We start from the raw sequence: 19,431 nt of genomic DNA on the forward strand, positions 1-19,431 counted from the left end.
AGGCAGAACGAGAAAATTTGCCTGGCCTGGGTGGAAATGGAGGCCATACCTTTGCAGACTGGAACAAGCTGGCAGAAAGCAGTTTCTCCTCTTGTAGGACTATCTCAGCCCAATGGAGGGGGCTAAGAATTCACAATGGACTAATCTTCAGTACACCTCTATGTGTTCTACAAAACATGTTCTACTACATGTGTTCACAAACAGGTGTATCTCACAGCGGAAGGAAATGTGAAAAGTATGACTTGTACGTCAAATTCTCAACTGCTTTAAGTCAGAATAACCCCTGTTAGGCTAATAATTTTATACTGGTTTAGAGTTACTGCAGGCAGTGTCCTGTGTGTTCCATGTCCGTTTCTAGGACATGTGTTGGATGCATGTGTCGGACAGATGCAGCCACACAATTACTGATTGTATCATTATAAGCCCCCCAGCAGCGTTCCTTCACATTATTTTTCCCTCCATTCATTCTATCCTAAGTCACTGGCATACTGGTAAAATCTAAAATATTTGAAGGGTTAAATCATGTATTGTCTAATCTCTGCCTCTTGCTTTTCTCATAGCAACAGTGATCATGGGAGGGAGGAGAAGCTTGCCATTGCCGCATTGACAGAAGTGAGCACTTCAGATCACTGTGACTGCCTCAGAAATAAAGATCTTGTCATATTCACTTGCATCTCCAGCAAGTGCCAAGTTATGTCACTGTCAGCACAGAAGCTGCTCTGTCTTTCTATTCCTTTCATTGGTGGCACTGAGACACAGACAAAAGATAAGGAAGACAAAACACCCAGACACAGTTTGCATTCAGCTGGGTGAGAGTTTTTCAAATGGCTCGGCTGCAGAAAGATAGTAATAGGATTTTTCTTTCCAGAACAGATAAAATACTAAGAACAGTTTATTCTTCCCCTGACCCACAGAAATCTAATGTATTGTTTTTCTTTAAACTGTTATTAAACATTTTATATGAGACTGCAAAAGACAAAGAAGAAGATGAAGACTGAAGATAAGCAAAAGATACTAAATGATTAGAAGTAAGGAAGTTACTTTGAAGCTTTGAATACAGTGCTTAGGATCCTGCAGAAGCTGAAAAGCTAATAAAGATCCACCAAAAATAGTGCTATGCATTTCTGCCTTTCATAGTTTTAGGGCTAGAGATTGTCTTACTCCTGGCTTAAGTGACTCCCCTGGGCACAGATGAGAGCTGCAATCATCTCAGTCAAATAAGCTAATGTATCTTTGAAACAAACCACCAAATGAATCTATGCAGAGGTGTTTCTGAAGAGCTGTTTATGGAATAAATTTTAGCTGGAGTTAATTTATCTGCATTTACCAAAGCTTTGGCACTGCCACATTACACTCATGGGCAAACACGCACATGCACAGAAGTGCATGTGCCGTCACACTCAGAGATAACCCTGTGAGTTACCAAATAATCAGATGTGATGTTTAATGTCCAAGAGAATAAAGCTTCTCACTTCTTTTCAGGCTCCCTCCTGAAGTTCTTGCTGATCTATATACATAAAGCTCATCTAACCTTGCTGGGGAAGTGATTATTTTTAACTGTGAGCATTCAAGTCTTTTACCCACTCTTGGCTCTGAGTGTTTTCTCATTTAACATTTATTACAAGAAAATCCATCTTGCATTTATTTTCAGGTGGTTACTCAAACAGAAAAAAGGATGGCAAAGCCTTCCCTCAGAGCACCAAGGCTCTTTTGAAGAGACATCCAAGAAATGCTTTTGAAGAGCTGCTTGTGAGGATTTCTGATACTGCCTTTCACAGACACACTCCCCTTTTAAATCATTCATGAACATTCATCCCTCAGCATCCTCCATGCCGCTTCATCCTTCTTAGGTGACTGAATCTACTCCAGAAATTTTCTTCTTTTCTGAAATACACTTGAATAGACTGAGCAGACAGGTCAGCTCTGGATTTATTTTTTTTTCTTTTTCTGGTAGCGACACAATTTTCACCATGACCAAGTCCTCCCAGTGAGCCAGAAAGTTAGCAGAACACCTCCAGACCACCTATCGATTCTGGCTCAAGAAGGTGCATGGTTCAGGCAGCATTGGCAGGCAGCTGTTTGCTGGGGCAACCAGCCACTCAGGAGAGCTGCTTGCCCTCAGCCTGCTGCTTGTGCAGGGACAGAGCAACACACCAGCACAACTGGGAACTGAGCAGTGCACTCCTGAGCGAGTGCTTCATGGTTAATCTCTTGCACAAGGAGGCTGAGCTTCCATCAGTCCCAGAACACAGAAGTTTTGGAGCCCAGGTGCCTGGCAGCCTGGGCCTGTGGAAGCCCTTGTGGATTGCAGCAAAAACTTTGCTGAAACCAACACATTTCTACAGAACAATTCAATTTCAATAAAAAAATACTTGGTAAGTAACTGACTGGATCTAGAGCAGAAACTCCCTCTCAGCAACCCAAAGCATTGAGGATGAAAAGGAAACAAAGAAATAGAAGCACACAAAATCTGAGTTGACAGCCAGAGAGCACTGAGCTGTGTGCTCCCCAAATACAAACAGTACATGGATTATGGATTTGATCACAGAAGTGGCTCTAAAAGGGCTGAGCTTTCCTCCTTCATCCCTATCACGCATCACGTACATGCTCTGGCAAAATTCAGCAGCATTCAGCAATTCTTGCAACAACTGTGGTAGATCTACATGTAACGGAAACCTGTGTGGTTGAAAACAACAGACACCCTGACCCACCTCCTGTTAGTATGATTCTACTACTGAAGTGATAGTATTTTAAAATTTCTGTCCCCACCGCCTCGCCCCCAACCCCCAAGCTGGCTGATGCTTTAACTTAACTCACATAATATCACAGAGCCATCTCCACAGAGCAAGCCTTTTGCTTCTGTTTTAAATGTTAACAACACTGCTAAATATATAACCGTATTCTAAAACTTTTAAGACAAAACTATTGCCCAATTCCTCCTCTAGTATACACAGACTTTAGCACAGCTGCATTAGCTTCATACTGCCTAAACATCTGTCCTCATGTCATTCAGATATTTTGAGAAACAATGGAAATGCCCCACTGTTTCTTCCAAGGTTTTGTTCTCTTTAACAAAAAAAGCAAACCGCAAGAAAGGCTCATAAGTGATACAGGAGGAATAGGGATCTACTTTTTTCTTGGAGGCTAAAAGGCAACCTACAACCAGAGAACAAAGCCCTTAGTCTCTAGAGGACATTTGGACCACTAAGGCAAACACTGTATGTTATAAAATCACTTCTAGCATTTGTTTGTCCAGATACATCTACTGTGTTTTGCATTAGGCTGCACGAACCCTAGTGCAGACCATACTTCCATTACGTTTATACAGTGCCAAGTGCATGAAGGCTCTTGCCAATCCATGCAAGCCAAAAAGGAGGCTTGGAGATACGCAACGGCTGGTAAAAGAAGCAGATGACAGCTCTTAGCTGCTCAAGGAAAAGGAACTTTATTGGTTTATGTCAGAGACACTGAGCACAACAGCTGTATTTTGCAAAATGCCTTTCTGACATACTTCAGCCAGGCTAAACAATGGATTTTCCCTCTTGCCAACATCTGCTTGATTACAACACACTTGCTTTTTGCTTTGCATTTGGACCTCAGAGCACTGAAGAGAACCCCATGTATAACGACTTCAAACTGGAGGCTTCTGGATCCATTTTCAAGAGCACAAGAGTAGGGAGCAGTTCCCTCTCCTCCCCGCACCCCTGGCTTGCCCAACCACAACTCTCATGCTCTTTCTGAGGGGCGGTCACTTCACAGCAAAACCAGGATGCAACTGCCCACAGGCCTGACTGGCAGGCAGAGCCTGTCACATCATTGCCACCTGGTGCTGCTGGAGTTTTGCTGCAACCATCTGGTAACAAACTGGAAACAACCAAAGGCTCCCAAGAGATAATGGCTTAAATTGAAAATGCAGTCTGAATCCTGCTCTGTCACATGATTACCTGTTTACCTTTTAATTGCCTGTAATAATTGGGTAGTGGCAAGTTAATGAATTTTACAGTACGTGTTGCTTATCACTGTGCTACATTATTGTTTCTTCTGCAACCACAGAAGAACTAAGGGTAAGATTACGAAATTACTGATAGAAGACAATGAACCATGATCACTCAACAGGGGAGAAAGGACGCCTCCAAGAGACTCATTCGGACACTTCCTTATCTTTTGCAGAATACAACACACAGGGTTTTTTTGGTGTTTTTTTGCTTTGTTGTTTGTTTTTTAAGTACATCACAAAGCAGTTACCCTTTGCACAAGTCCCTGTAGCACTAGCCTGGTACACACTGTCCCCAAGGCTTGCTGGCTCTGCTGCAAGCAATCACAGACTGGGACAGGAGAGGTTTAGGGAGAAGGGCTGAATGGCATTTCAGAGCAGGAGCTTCCATACATTCCACAATTCTTTCCCTTCTCAGTGCATCTTCTGGGGAGAATGCAGAGGTTAGGGCATTGTATATAATTTGTTTTAGTTACCATGTCAGCTCTGACAGAAACGCATCTTCCCATAATAATAAAATTCTACAGCATAGACAGAAAAACAGATGAACACCATCTCCAGATGGAGAGCAAAGAGCTGCCAGGGTTGCTTCCAAACAGTTAATATACAGGAAACGATTCATTTTACTTCTCTCCAATCATAGAGGACTTTTCCACAAAGTTGCCATCCACATCAGCATAGGCAAACTGCAGTGCCTGCTGCTGGGAGAGACCCCTTCTAGGGTAAGGAGCCCTGGCCCTGCCCCTGTCTGTCACCAAATCAAATGGGCATCTGGCTGCCTGTCAGAGACCGCAGCCAGCTCCAGCTTCCCCTGCCTACACAGCAAATGGAGCTCCATGGCATCTGCATTTCCAGTAGCTGCAGCCTGGCTCCCCGTATCTTGCTCAGGTTGCTGCTGCCTTCAGAAGGACTCAGCAGTTTGGGCATTGCTGAGAGATGCTCATCAGCCAGTCATCTTATGGGCCCACGGCACAGACAGCTCCCCCTGCTGTGTGTCCTGGGACTCTGCAACTGGCAGTGCTACCGGGCTTTGACCTGGTTTATGGACATAATTGAAGCCAGAAGGGGGAAAATGATCAGAGAAAGAGCTGCCTGCAAGGATGAGCTTCCAGCTATCCTCCCTATGACTACTATGCTGCCAGCTACTTCCCTCTCTGACTTCCCTTCTTCCTCCTGAGGGAATATAGGAAATAGAATCATAGAATCATAAAATCATAGAATCATAGGGGTTGGAAGGGACCTCGAAAGATCATCTAGTCCAACCCCCCTGCCAGAGCAGGGTCACCTAGAGTACATCACACAGGAAGGCATCCAGGCGGGTTTTGAATGTCTCCAGAGAAGGAGACTCCACAACCTCTCTGGGCAACCTGTTCCAGTGCTCTGTCACTCTCACAGTGATGAGAGTGAGAGTGATAGGATGGGACTGGGGAAGGGAAAGAGTCAGAAGACAACACATGGAAAGCTAAAGGTGAGAAAGCAGCAAGAAAGATAATGGGAGAAGCAGCTGCGCTACCAGCAAGCGCTACTGTTCAAAAGGCAGCACGCTGCAGCATCACACACCCCCTGTCTGTGGTAGGAATGGCTCCAGGAGCAGGAGAACAAGTTCACGGGGTGCCTCTGAAATCTAGCAGAAAGCAGTTCTGCTAGCCCCGTGCCCAGCCAGAAAGCTTTAGGCAGTAAGAAGACAGGGACAAGGTGGTACCTGCACAGGGGACTGACTACTTAAGCTGCTCCACACACAGCTGCAGCTCAAGATAGATCTGACTGGAAATTGATGGGGACTCATCTCTGAAAACCAGGAGGAAGCCCGCAGAGGCAACACCACAAAACAATCCTGCACAGTCTTTCTGTTGGCAATGTGACTTCTGCTGTTCTCATGAGTGAGGCCAGGTGAATTCCAGCTGGGCAGAACAGAAGGTGCTGCACTAGCAACCCTGACCACAGCATTGGCTGACCTTGCTACCTGCAAGGAACCAGCTCAGTCACAGAGAGCAAACTGTCCTCCCCCTTTGTGCTGGGTACCACCACTGCCATGGCTTACAGATACCAACCATCATGCTGGTGGTACCTGGGATGACTCCCAGGTCTGTGGTTGGCCATGACAGCCAAGAAGTGACTGCAACCTCTTGAGGGCCCCCCAGTACAGCCCTAGGCAATTCAACAGCTGCAGTTCCCCAGTTGCCTTGTCTACCTGGGGACATCCAGGAAAATGAAATAATATTCACTAAATTAAGAACAGAAAGCTGTTTAGATAACTGTGCTTAGACCTCTGATGTAGAATCGAAGTGTCATTAATTTAACTTTCCTCCCTTCCTACTCCTTTAATTCTCAGAATGAGTGTCCATACAGAGTTTTAATGAGGTTTAATTAATCTTCTTTAAAAGGTAGCTTAGATTAACTTTCTTATATTCCCCCTGTAGACAGCCCATGAATTGCAGTGTTAAAGAAACCAGCCCCAAAGGATTCTTGCACTGTGGGAATGTTTTCTATTCAGAGCTCTTCAATAGTCAAAATTTCTGTACTATCCTTTATGCCAGTTTTAGTCCACTGGCCCAAATGAGTCCAGAAAATACATTTTTACTAATTAATGTAATTAGTTAAAACCTTCTCCCTCTTCCTTGATAAAATTATGGGGTCTGCAGGGACACTCTAATTCAAGTTAAGAATTATTTTACTGATTTAACTCTATTTTGTTAAGGATTAATGATTTGTCTACCAATGAACTTGTAGTGGTTTTAATAGGCCAGATTCATTAACGGAGGCAAACTCCAGGAGACTGACATATATTTTATTAAGGCCAACCTGGTTCAGTTGAGGTTAAACAGGTACCTAACTGGCTTGAGCTGAAACAACTCACACTTAGGTTGCACAAGTAAATTACTGTGGCTAGGGAAGTCTCAGGTGCCGAATGCAGCAGCTACACCATAATTCATGCACGCCCACTTTTAGCCTCTAGGCAGGTGTTGGATAATTTGAAGGAGGACAAGTAAGCACTTCTCACCTGCCACAGTGCAAGACAGCAAATGGGCAGTAACTGCAGGGAACCTGACGGATGTGACAGTGTAACTGAGGGCAGCCTGGACAACTCCTGCGGCATTTGACCAACTCCATCTGTAGCTGATTAGCTACCTGGCATCCTTCACAGAAGGGACATTTTACTTAATGCGAGGTACTCTTAAAATACACCATGAGCCTACCCCAAAGGAGGTTTGCACAATGCAAATTGCCTTCTAAGCCAATTGTGTTTAATTGCTATGAACAAGGTTATGGTCATGTTCACTTGAACTCTGTCTTGCTGTTAAGAGGAGGGACAAGCCACACATTTGAATTACTACGCCACGGTGTTCATGGGAGAGGTTCATATCTAACAAAGCAAAACAGCTACAACATTTTATGCTGCTACCCTGTTTTACCACTACGTAAGGTTACAAAAGTGGCAACACATACTGTTGTCAAATATGTTGAGAGTTAGCTTTGGAAAGCACTCTATTCCAAAACAAAATCTGTTCTTTTCATATGGCAATGAACTTCCATTGGCCTTAGTTACAAAGAGAGTCCACATGAGCACAGATCTTCCAAGGTCTGTGGTGCAGGAATGCTGGCTGCATTGGAGTAACTATTGAAAAAGCCCTCTGTCAGTCAGCCTTACAGAACAGTTAATAGCAACCACACTTGCTCCCCTTATCTCTGCCCCTAGAGAAAAAACATACTTGTGGTGAGCTGTGAAATAAGTGCCAGGTGGAAACAGAGCTAAAAACATTATAGAGGAAAAATGCTTCGGATGTGGTTTTCCTCCTTAGCTATAAGCCTACAGCTCATAAATCGAAAATGGGTAATTGCCAACTCAGGTCCTTACCATGTGCACCAATGGCCCTTCTATGTCAGAGGAGTTGCTCTTGACTGACAGACATGCAAACAAACGAAGGCAGGGATGTGGTTAGTACAAATAGTGTATTTAGCATTCCTGCCTGGCACCATCGGCCGACTGAAGTGTTAGCACTGCTAACTTACATGGAGACCTTTCTGGTTCCCTCGTGTTGCACTCAGGCTTTGCTGCTGCCACTTTTTTGAACTCTCAGACAGTTCTCAGCTTCTTTTCTTATACTAATTATCACAGCACATTCCAATCTATTTGAGGCAATACCCTGAGATGTAGATTAAACAGTTCTAGCATTTTTGCTGCTTCCATGCAGAAATCATTCCCAGCAACGGAAAAACATCACAATAATAAAAACCTTATAAAGAAAATAAAAATCAAATATGACAAGTACTCCACCAGATTAGCAAAAAAGTCAAGATATTCTTTGAAAAGGATCTTTTTCCTACAACAAAATAATGCTATGTCTTGTTAAAAATCATGACAATACAAATTCATTCCAGGATAACAAATCTGTGTCAGTTTAACTACTGCAAACTGTACTTCCTGATAGAAGTAATAAATAAGACAGAATAAAACAGAGGATATTGCTTAAACGTAAGTGTTCTTTCTACAAAATACTCTGAGGTGAAAAACTTGGGGCTCAGATTTTCAGTTTCATGTATGTCAATACAAAGTAACTCTTCCTTTTCTATCCTGGCTGTAAGATTTGTTACCTGACTCCTTACGGGGCTGATGCAAATAACACAGGCAAGCCACCCTTTTACCAGGAAGGAAGAAAACACATTTATGTACGAGCCTGGGGAAGCACAGGCTTTTTGATATTTTGATTCATACTTAAACAGAGCCTACAATAAATTTATTTATTGGTGTCCATTTTTTTGTGTTTTATAAACCAGAAATTTACCAAAAGGTAAAGAGAAATTAAAAACGTCAAAACCTCGCACCCACACCACTTTGTTCAGAATGTTAGGGGTTGGAAGGGACCTCTGGAGATCTGTTCAATTCAGGTTTAAGAGACTTATTAGTAGGACAACCTCTCCAATGCAACCACCAAATTCAAAGCCCTACAGGCAGAAAAAATTGACCCAAGATGGCACACATCGCAGCATTACAGCAAACCTGTTGTTACACAGGCAGGACCCTGCAGTTTTCTTATAGCAAAGGGTGTTTTGTTTTTAACCACCACACTGTCTTTGGTTTGCTGTGTGGCTGCTGAGATGGAAAAACAGCACTCTTTGCACTTGCTTTCAGCTCTGACAATGTGCTTTTCCACCCCATTGAAGTGCAAGGAGCTGAACCTACATTTAGGAACTTTACAGAGATAACAAACAGGTCCCACTGGGCAGTTTTATGTATTTATTTTGTCTTCCTTTACAGAGAAAGACAATGAACAAGGGAGTTCAAATGAAGCTCAGAGAAGCCAAAAAGGAAACCACAGGTTTTGTTTTTCTCTTCAGAGTTTATGTTTAGTGAAGCTTGAATCCTCAGCATGAAACATATTGTACTGTGCTTTTCTAGGGTTTTTAAATGCCTTAGGTCACCCAGAAGAGAGTCTGTGAACTCAAATAATCCCCATGTTTACTGAAAGATGCAGATAAATACACCTGAATTCTTCTCTTCCAACTTTCTCAGGCCTCAAGAGAGATACCTGGAGATAAGATGTTGCAGTTTCAGAGACAAAGGTCTTCTTTTGCATCATGTTTTGGGAAGTAAATCATACTGTTTAAACTCCAGTGGTAGTTTTGCTCTCTTTGGTTCACAGAACATAAGGGAGAAAACTCTTTTCTAGTCTCTTCCTCTGTCTATCCCCCTTCCTCTAGCTTTGTAATTCCACCCAAAGAGAAGGGTCATCAAGGTGAGACTCACAGCTCAGTGTAGTTACATGACCTCCTGTGCATCTCTCTGCTCAAAAGCAGGTTTTGCTCTTCTGTTACTTCCCTCAGCCATGACTCTCCTCTTGAAGGCCCTAGAAGTTAAACAGGAGTACCTTGGAGGCACTTCAGCTTATGATGCCTATGAGTGACCACAAAGGATTAACATTTCAGTTTGTGCTTTGTAACTGAGTCAGGCTATGTCGGCATAAGGTACAAGGCCTTTCTTCCACACCATGACTTCAACAGCATTGGAACAGCACTCCTTCCCTCAGTTCTGGGGGACTGCTTCTTTCCTGTTAGATTACTGGCCTGTAGTTAGTCCAGGTTATAGCACTGGTGAGATGCAGAACTGGCTCTATCATGTCACTCTATGCCAGAGGACTGGTGTGAGCACTGTATCATATGCTAGGATATGAAATGCATGGCTGGCAGGCACAATTCCAGCAAATAGCTTTCTGTGGACAGGATGAAAGATTTGATGCAAAGAAGGCAAATAAATCACACAAATAATAAAGGGGGTCAACTTCAATTCAGGCCCTTGTATTCAAGAGGTCTTTGGCAGGGACTGTAGTATTCTCCTTGCCGGAACGTGGCCAGCTAGGCAAGAAAGGAATGTGTGCAACGTGCAGTAGGTCAGTAACTTCACAGAGGTCAATGAAATAGCTCATATGTTGAAGCCAATGAAGCCAACCCACGCACAGGTAAAATGTGAAACTCGAGCTTACTGAGCTTTCAAATCAGCACCTACCTAAACGTCAGGGATTACTGCAGCTTCTGTTTCCTCTAAAGAACTCCCCTTCTCCATCATAAGGACAAACTGACAGAGCTCTTTCCCTATACCACGACAAGCCAAAACAGGAGCAATACCAGATGCACTCTGCATTAGCTACCAAATCTCTGCTGCTTTAATCCAGTCCAACAGGACAGACTTGGTGCATGTGAGACAGCAGGGGCCTTGGTCAGCTTGTGACCTTCAGCTGACACTACAGCTGCTGTCTTGAAGAACATGACCTACTCCTTAATTGTGTAACACAGCTGCACAAAGCTGTCAAGAACAGAAACAGGTGTCAGGTTCAAAACTTTGTCTAGGGTCGACATCACTAGACTCATCTGGCCAAGGGAATCTGCTTCAGTGCCACCGAGTTTGTTGTGGAAGAAATATACACAGTAGACAGAAAGAGGGATTAGACAGTGTCCACACCAAGACATCATCTCTCAGTCCGGATAAGCCATGCACACAAGAGCCCCACGTGCTCTTTGGACAGCTGAACTGTTATCTTTCTTTCAGTTCTTTTCATGTATTGAGTTAATCTAAGTCAAGAAAATTCCATTATGATATCATAAATGTAGAAAACTTGCTTTTGTTTAGTATGACGTTTAAGACTGTACAAAGAGTCTTTTCTCTGAAATCCAATAATTGACTAACACTGCTGATCATGTAAATAGTTCATTCCAAGATCTTCTGACGTTTTATTTCTATTAGATTTTAAACCACAAGTTTGGCAGAGCTATCGCTAAGAAGGGACTTTCACCATCCTCACCACACAATTGTAGGTAACGCATGCAGAAATAAACACTCAGGGCCAAAATCTGTCTCTCTTTGTTACTGATTTCCATCAACAGCTTTGCAATGAGAATGGATTTGGCCTTTAACCCTAAACAGGTATCCATCTCTGGTTGTGGAAGAAAGCAGATTTGCAAAGAAACTGTTTCTTGTAGCACTGATCCTGGCAAATTACTCCAAATCACCTCCTATGAACTTCCTAAATCAGGATGTTATTCAGTTCCCAGCTCACCACTGAATTTATTTGAAGCCCGATCCTGCCCACAGCCAGTGCAGGTTCTCTAATGAAGAAGCCGCAAAAAAGTGAGCAGATCTGTCAGCAAAGAGACTTCTGGAGTCTGGTTTACAATGGACAGTTTACCTCATGTCTAAGCAGGCATAAGGCCTGATAGAAACCTTCCTGTGACTAAGGTTTTCACAAAGGTACTCTCTCATGTAGAGTCTCTGGTGTCTATTAACACAGCTAGGTTCACAGTTCACTTACATTAATTCTTTGATGTCTCATTATGCAGTTAAGTCCATGCTCCCAGTTTTTCCCTGAGGCTCCTCTCCTCTCCTCTCTCCAGATGCTTATTTCCATGAAACTCCTAGGAATCTTAATATCTCTGATATTGCTGTCATTGAGTCACAATCAGCCAGGAGTTACAAGAAGCATTTGGCAAGATGGAGGCGAGGGAGAAGAGAGAGACAAGGGGCAAGCAGGCAGTCCCACTGCAGGAGTATCTTTTTCAGAGAAAACTAGGTTAAACACAGCATTATACACTCCAACAAATAGACACTGCCATAGCAGGAGTGAAATATCATTTCTTGACCCAGCACAGATAATCTTACTCCTTGCTCCATTTTCATCACTGGCCTTTAGATTATGCTGCTCTTTAAACGTTTTGCAGGCACAGAAGTAATACATATGATGATGAAGAGCAAAGAAACATTTTAAGTGTGAAAAACTATATCCCTTCATTTGATGTAAATCTATTTGTTTATTTAAAAAAGAAATTGCTAGCCTGGAAAACCTCAACCTCCTCACCCACTAAGAATCCACTCCTGGCTGTCTCTCTCTCGCCTCATCTACCTTCTCCTCAACACAAGTTCATGGTTTTCCTTTATGAAGCCAAAAAAATATATAAAAAAACACTTGCCTTTTGGTTGGAATTCCTCTGTTTTGATTGAAAACAACACTGAAGGCAAATACCAGTATATGGTCGTAAAGTTTTTGTGACCAAATACGACCACGATTAAACAAAAAATTGCATTCACTTTGTTACCTCCTCTAGATGCAAAGCTTCACATCCAGAACTAGTAGCATAATGCAGCAACACAGCATGTAATGGAAGACGTTATTACCACATACCCAGTCTGCTCATAAAATTTTGTGTTTCAAAGCCCACCGTTCAAACTGAGTCTTTACTCTCAAACTCTCAGATCTTCAGGCATGCAATCTGCACCTTTACAGTCTCTCCTTTTCAATATTAGGACCACATTTAATTGCACAGCTCTGGCATTTCTGGGTAAGAAGTTTTCAATTCATGAGCAAAATCAAAGACTGCTTAAGAAGACTTAATCAATACAGTGCAGGAAGAGAAAAATAACCAATTTACCTGAAGTACTAAGAGCATCTGAATAATAGAAGGTGGAACTCTTGCTCTGGAACGTGATAATGCATCTTCCAATTTAATGTTGAGTGTAATTATATTCCTGAAGTGCAGAAGAGCCAGCTGCCGAACCGAGGGCTCTTTCCCCTTAAAAACAGAAACAAAGAAATACGGATTAAGAGCAGTGTGAAAATTAGTTTCAAAATCCTCTGTCACAATTTCTTCCTCCACTTCTGAGGGATTACAAGAATGGTAAACCTGAGTGAAAAGCAAAGCAAACACAACAAAGGACATGGATCAGCCTACAAGTCTATAGAGTGGATTAGATTTGGCAGCAATGAATGCGACAGACAATGACAGCCTGCCTGTGTATGAAGATGATGAAGGACAGGGGTGGGGCATGGGGGTATCCTGAGTAAAGGATATATTTATGAATATTTTGTACTTAACAGTAATGAAAGAAAAGAAGAAAGAGAAGTAATAAAGCAACAATGTTGAAAAAGCATTGGATTTCCATTATTTCTCAAGATATTTACTTCCAGCTGGGTACTGTTGTCAAATTATGGTGGGAATCCTGACTCATCCCACCTGTGGATCCTCCTTTTCTCTACAGTTTGGGAGACTTCACTATAAGGCAGAAGCAGAGCTGAGGTTTCACATTGCATTTTCAAAGACATCTCTTTGCAGTTCAAGAATGCCTCATTGAAGAAAATCACACCTGAAGAATAAAATGCTAGCTTCACCTGCAGAGATTAACACTGCTTGTCTTGTGAGGAGTTGTAAAACTGTCCCTATTTCTGGCATCCATTTTTTTTTTCCTTGGGTATATTTGGCTATACATCTATATATTCTTGCCTGTAGCTGTGAGCACTGTCAGCCAAATATTAACACTTCCGGAAGGTCTGGTATTCAGCTGGTATTGATTTAACTTAGTTTGGAATAAATAAGCATGACCCAATCCTACCCACGCCCTTTCACTTTGTTAATTATTTATGCTGAAATAAAGGCCTCAAATCTGCTTCAGTTGCTAATTAATAGAATTTACAAGAGCACAGAAGCACCAGCTGGGCTTTTGGAAGTAACCTGAGAACATCAGGCACCTAGATTTATTTGAAATTATATGGGACTTGGGACTCTTGTCCCCTCTTGGCTCCTTTCAAAATTAAAGCAGTTATTTCCATCTGAAAGGTGGGGAGACTTGTGTTGCTAAATTATTTTCAAAAGCCTCAGGAACATAACAGCAAAAAGGAGTATTTGGTGCAATTTTCAAAAACATCTGAGCAAGTTCTAATTTAGCCAAGTGCTTTGTAAAACCAGCTTGAGAGCCTACCTATATTTCTAGGTGCCCAAATGCCCTCAATTTAAACTCCGTGGAACTTAGAAAAATCTCCCAATGTGTTCTAACAGGTTTTCAATACCAAGTTATTTCTATCATTTTGACGTTCCTATTGATAAGACACAAACCAAAGGGTGAATTAGCCCTACATGTTTTTAGAGCTCTTCTCTGTCAGAATAAAATTCTGTGTAAAATTGCAGCTCTCCCACTGAATTCAGATCTCATGTTTGTAATTATCTACAGATTAAAATGGTAATATCATTAACATCTGGCAATTATTTTAGGCATTAAGTGCACTAGGAAAAATGGGTGAAAGTCTCTGAAGTTTCCCAAATATGTTCAGGCACCAAATTCCCACTAAAATCTGCAGACATCTAGGAGTAACTCTAAAAGATCACTTATACCTATCTGGTACAGACTTCCTTGGGATTTAAGTGATAAACAACACTCTGTGGCCATCGCTATGTTAGAGGATTGAGCCTTCATCCAAATCAGACCGAGCACCTGTGGTGGATTTAAAATTACTGGAGTCAAACTCTATGCTCACGTAAACTGGTTCAATTCCACTGACTATTGCTGTTCATTCACAAAAGCACAGAATTTGACCTCAGAAATACAATTCCTTTTCAAAAGTGGAGATACTTAGAGATAAATTTGTATTTCAGAGAAGGAAATGCATACACTGAAGTGAACACAGCTCCATTTATTCCACTGTGTGCACACTTCAGTTTATTATTCATAACCTTTTCTGAGTTTTAGTGTGAGCTGACATCAGGACTAACCACCCTTCCTGTACTCCACGCCTGTTTTCACAGTTCTCCTTCATCTTTTTACCCAAGCACTTCAAACTTGTTTCATAAGGAACCTATTTGCATGACATGACTATACAGAACAGCTGCACTGGGAGGCTGGCCCAAGGAGCGAGAGCTAAGGGTTGCATCAATCTGTTGATGAACCAGTAGAGTTGCTTTTTCCAGTTTTTCAAGATTCTGTAGTAACAGAGTAATTTTTCACCTGCACAGGATAGAAAATAGCCTGAAGCATGGGCAGGACATCACTGAAGAAAAAATCCCAGGTTTCAGCTAAGGTATCCAATAGTTTCTGCCCTGCAAAAAAAAAACCAACACAAAATAAACTAGTGAACTGCTTAGGTTGTAATCAGCTAACTGCAAAGACTAAAACACAATGGAAACAGTGTGGATCTGCTATTATACACAAAGATGAGTCATGTAACAGCTACTATTAGCAGTGTGGAATTAATATTCCTTTCACTGTATCAGGTAATTCAGTATTTGTGTCTTTTTAGATGACACATCTAATGTTCTTAGTAAACTTGGAGACTTTGAGGTTAAAGCTTACTAACAGAGACTCTGTGAAAAATAAAGAATAGTAGAGGTTACCTCCTCCTCTTTTTGCAGTAGTATCTACTGAACAAGACTGCAGAAGAGAGCAGTAGAAGGGGGACACAATAAGTTAAACATGGAAACATTCCTGCAGAGAAATCTCCCCCATCATGAACCCCTTTGCCCTTTAAGCCAGCAGAACAAACTGTGATCCATGGAGAACTTCCACAAAGCATTCCTTCAGACTGATCCCTTAGCTTCCCTGTATCTCCACCTACATAGAAAATCTCACTCAAGATCTATGGAAAAAGCAAGTGGTATTGTGGCTCTACTTTTTACCATAACTTTCAAAGGATGCAGTCAAAATCTGCTATGACATGAGTTCCCCATGGTCCTTGACACATTGCTACCTCTCTCTACTCCCTCCCCAGCTGCAGCCACCTGGAAGCCTCCCCACTGGAGAAGCTCTGACCAGGCACTACAAGCAGGTTGGACACAGAGTTCCTCACAGAACATACCATTAAACACAGAGGCAAATGTAGGAGCCAAATTCTACAGGAGTCTGGCTCAATAGCTGAATGCTGGCCTCAAATTCCTGTTCCCCCAAATGGCCTGGTGTGACCGTGGGCAAGCTCTTTAGCATCCTTGTGCCCCTAACCCAACTGTGAAAGGAAAGCAATGCCACTGTACCTCCACCAGCAGCAAGAATTATGGAGATAAATGCATCCATGATCATGAGGCATTCAGACAAGACAATACAACTATCAGGAAGGAAATTAAATAGCAATCAATCAATATTACTACTAGTATCAGAATCAGATACTATTCTTTACTTGGGTATTATAGCATTACTTAGGGCCTCAGCAGGGAACATTTTGCCCAGAACTGTATGCACATCACAACAAAACTGCATGACAAAATCTACACTCCAAGCTAGCCAAGTGCCAGTCTTTATTATGGGATACTTGATCTCCCTGCATTTTTAAGCACATGACAAATAGCTCCAGCTCAAGCCCATCTGGAACTCCTGAATTATTCCTGGGTTGATGACTTTTAAGTGCTTTCAGTGACAAATGTGGATCACCATGCTATATCGCAGCTGCTGGCTTGTGAACCATGCCACGGACTTTGTTTCTGCACCACCAGGCAGGAGTCCTTCTTGTCCTACATACTCATGCAAAAGACTAAAAAGGGTATTTTATGCTTCAATTTTTTAAAAAAATTGTCTTGCATTATTTCTAGTGAAACATAGCAGGGAAACAGGTCTAGCGGCTGTAGCAGTAGCAAGAATAATAATAATAATAATAATAAGAAGAAGAAGAAGAAGAAGACGACGACGACGACAACGACATTGCATTATAAACTCCATATACTACTGTCTGAAACACTAAAGTGTTTCAAAGATAAAAATCCATCCATGGAGGATAAACCCAACCACCATATTCCTTGAGGGCAGAGTTTTAAAAACAGATAAATGGGTTAGCTGCCCACAAGTTGAGGTTAGGTGGATACTAAGCCCTTACAAATTTGGCTCCAGATGTGGGTGGGACATTGGTGCTTTTCAAATTTGGCTGCTAGAATTGCAAGAAGTTAAATTACTCCGTTGAGATAAACATGCCTTTATTGTTACACCCTCCTTCATCCTGTGGGCAGCTTGTTTTTTGAAGTGATGGATTTCTGCACAGCAGCTCAGAAAGGCTGTTCAGAAAGTTAATGGCTGTTTGCCAGGCAGGCCTTTTACTGGGGGCTGTGGATCCGTACAGTTTGTTGATGATGAGCATCTTTCACACAGAGGAACGTGACTCCAGTGCACTTGGCAAGAATATGTTTGTTTTACTGTCTGGTAAAGATCCTTACATTTAACAGAAGCATTTGCCTAATTTCAGGAAAGTGCATTACTCTAAATTGCTCATCTTTATGAAGCAAAATATAGTCAACTTTGTATGACATAAAAATGCATATAGTACTTTCACAGTTCTTAAAAAATTAATGGAAACTCCTGAAAGAAATATAAGAATAATAAAAAAAATAATTTCAGAACAAAAGCTAAAGATTTTCAAACACTTCTGCAGGACAAAAATCCTGCAAAGTATGTTCTCAAGTGATTTATTTTTTTCTTTTGAAAACTTCAACACCAACTGGATAGGGAATCTTAAATGATGGGATGTGGGACAACCTGAGATTTGAGGGCAGGACTGCTGATGCCGCAGACCCAGGAATGGAGCCCTGATCAGAATAGAAGCTCCTAGGATTTCTGAGCTCCCAACTTTGTCTTGGGTGTTTTGGGAGCCATGGGTTCACCTTCTATGGGATGGACTCTGGAGTGCTGCCTCTGATGCCAGGAAACCAAAATTCCAGGCTTGGAAACTTACATCCATCAGCAGCTGCCCAAGCAAGCTAACAGAAAGCTGTCTGTCAGAAAGACCTCAGTCTCTGACTGAGGTTCCTAAATTACACCTACACTCCCATAACCTGCCAGTTTAGGTGAGCTCACATTTCTGAGGATGGACTTGGATAAAACATGACCCACTGAATAAATGTATTCCCCACCTTACCAGCTTCTGCTCTGTATTTCAATGGGCAACCAAAAGATGATACACGAAATACAATGCCAAAATAAACTGAACAGCCTGCTAAAATTTTTTAATTGTTAAGCATGCTCCTACATTTGAAAGCCGTTTAGTGGTCTCCCATTTCAAGAGAGTCTCACATTTGAGAGCCAGGGAGAATCTTCATCCCTTACTGGATGCAGAGGGGAACATTGCAACCAGGGATGAGGAAAAGGCTGAGATACTTAATGCCTTCTTTGCCTCTGTCTTTAATAGTCAGACCTGCTTCTCTCAGGGTGTTGAGCCTTCTGAGTTGGAAGATAAGGATGGAGAGCAGAATGACCCCCACATAATCCAGGATGAAGTGGTTAATGATCTGCTTCTTCACCTAGACGCAAGTCTATGGGACCTGATGGGATCCACCCTAGAGTTCTGAGGGAGTTGGAAGGGGAGCTCGCCAAGCCTCTCTCCATCATTTATCAACAATCCTGGTCAAAAAGGGAAGTCCCAGATGACTGGAGAGTGAATAATGTGACACCCATCTACAAGACGGGCTGGAAGGAGGATCTGGGGAACTACAGGCCTGTCAGCCTGACCTCAGTACCAGGAAAGATCACAGACAGGATCATCTTGAGTGAGCTCACACAGCAAGTGCAGGGCAGCCAGGGGATCAGGGCCAGCCAGCATGGGTTCATGAAAGGGAGGTCTTGCTTGACCAACCTGATCTCCTTCTATGACCATGTGACCTGCCTTTTGGATGAGGACAATGCTGTGGACATTGTCTACCTGGACTTTGGTAAGGCCTTTGACACCATCTCCCATAGCATTCTCCTGGAGAAGCTGGAGAATCGTGGTATAGACAAGTGAACTCTTCACTGGGTAAAAAAACTGGCTGGATGCCCAGACGCAGAGAGTTGTGGTAAAGGAGGTCAGATCTAGTTGGTGGCTGGTCACCAGTGCTGTTCCTCAGGGCTCAGGTTTGGGGCTAGTCTTGTTCAACATCTTTATTCAATCATCTGGATGAGGGGATTGAGTGCACCCTCAGTAAGTTTGCAGATGACACCAAATTGGGTGGGAGTGTTGATCTGCTAGAGGGTAGGAAGGCTCTGCAGAGGGACCTGGACAGGCTGGATCGATGGTCCAAGGCCAACTGTATGAGGTTCAACAAGGCCAAGTGTTGGGTCCTGCATTTCAGTTACAACCCTAGGCAACACTACAGGCTTGGGGAGGAGTGACTGGAGAGCTGCCCAGAGGAAAAAGAACTGGAGCTGCTGGTTGACAGCCAGATGAACATGAGCC

At 42.5% G+C, this 19,431-nt stretch overlaps 1 protein-coding gene across 4 annotated transcripts in view; it reads right to left on the reverse strand.

Annotated features, from left to right (window-relative positions):
- The window catches only part of PRR5 (proline rich 5), a 92,069-nt gene that overhangs the window by 15,804 nt on the left and 56,834 nt on the right, over positions 1-19,431 (reverse strand). For all 4 annotated transcript variants that reach the window (XM_051636128.1, XM_051636137.1, XM_051636119.1 and 1 more), the window contains 2 exons: positions 15,255-15,346; positions 12,911-13,051 (listed from right to left, as the gene is read on the reverse strand). In XM_051636128.1, the coding sequence (XP_051492088.1) occupies positions 12,911-13,051; positions 15,255-15,346 (233 nt within the window). The remainder of the gene's footprint in view (positions 1-12,910; positions 13,052-15,254; positions 15,347-19,431) is intronic.

Source organism: Apus apus, chromosome 1 (genome assembly GCF_020740795.1).
Source record: "Apus apus isolate bApuApu2 chromosome 1, bApuApu2.pri.cur, whole genome shotgun sequence".
Lineage (NCBI taxonomy): Eukaryota > Metazoa > Chordata > Aves > Apodiformes > Apodidae > Apus > Apus apus.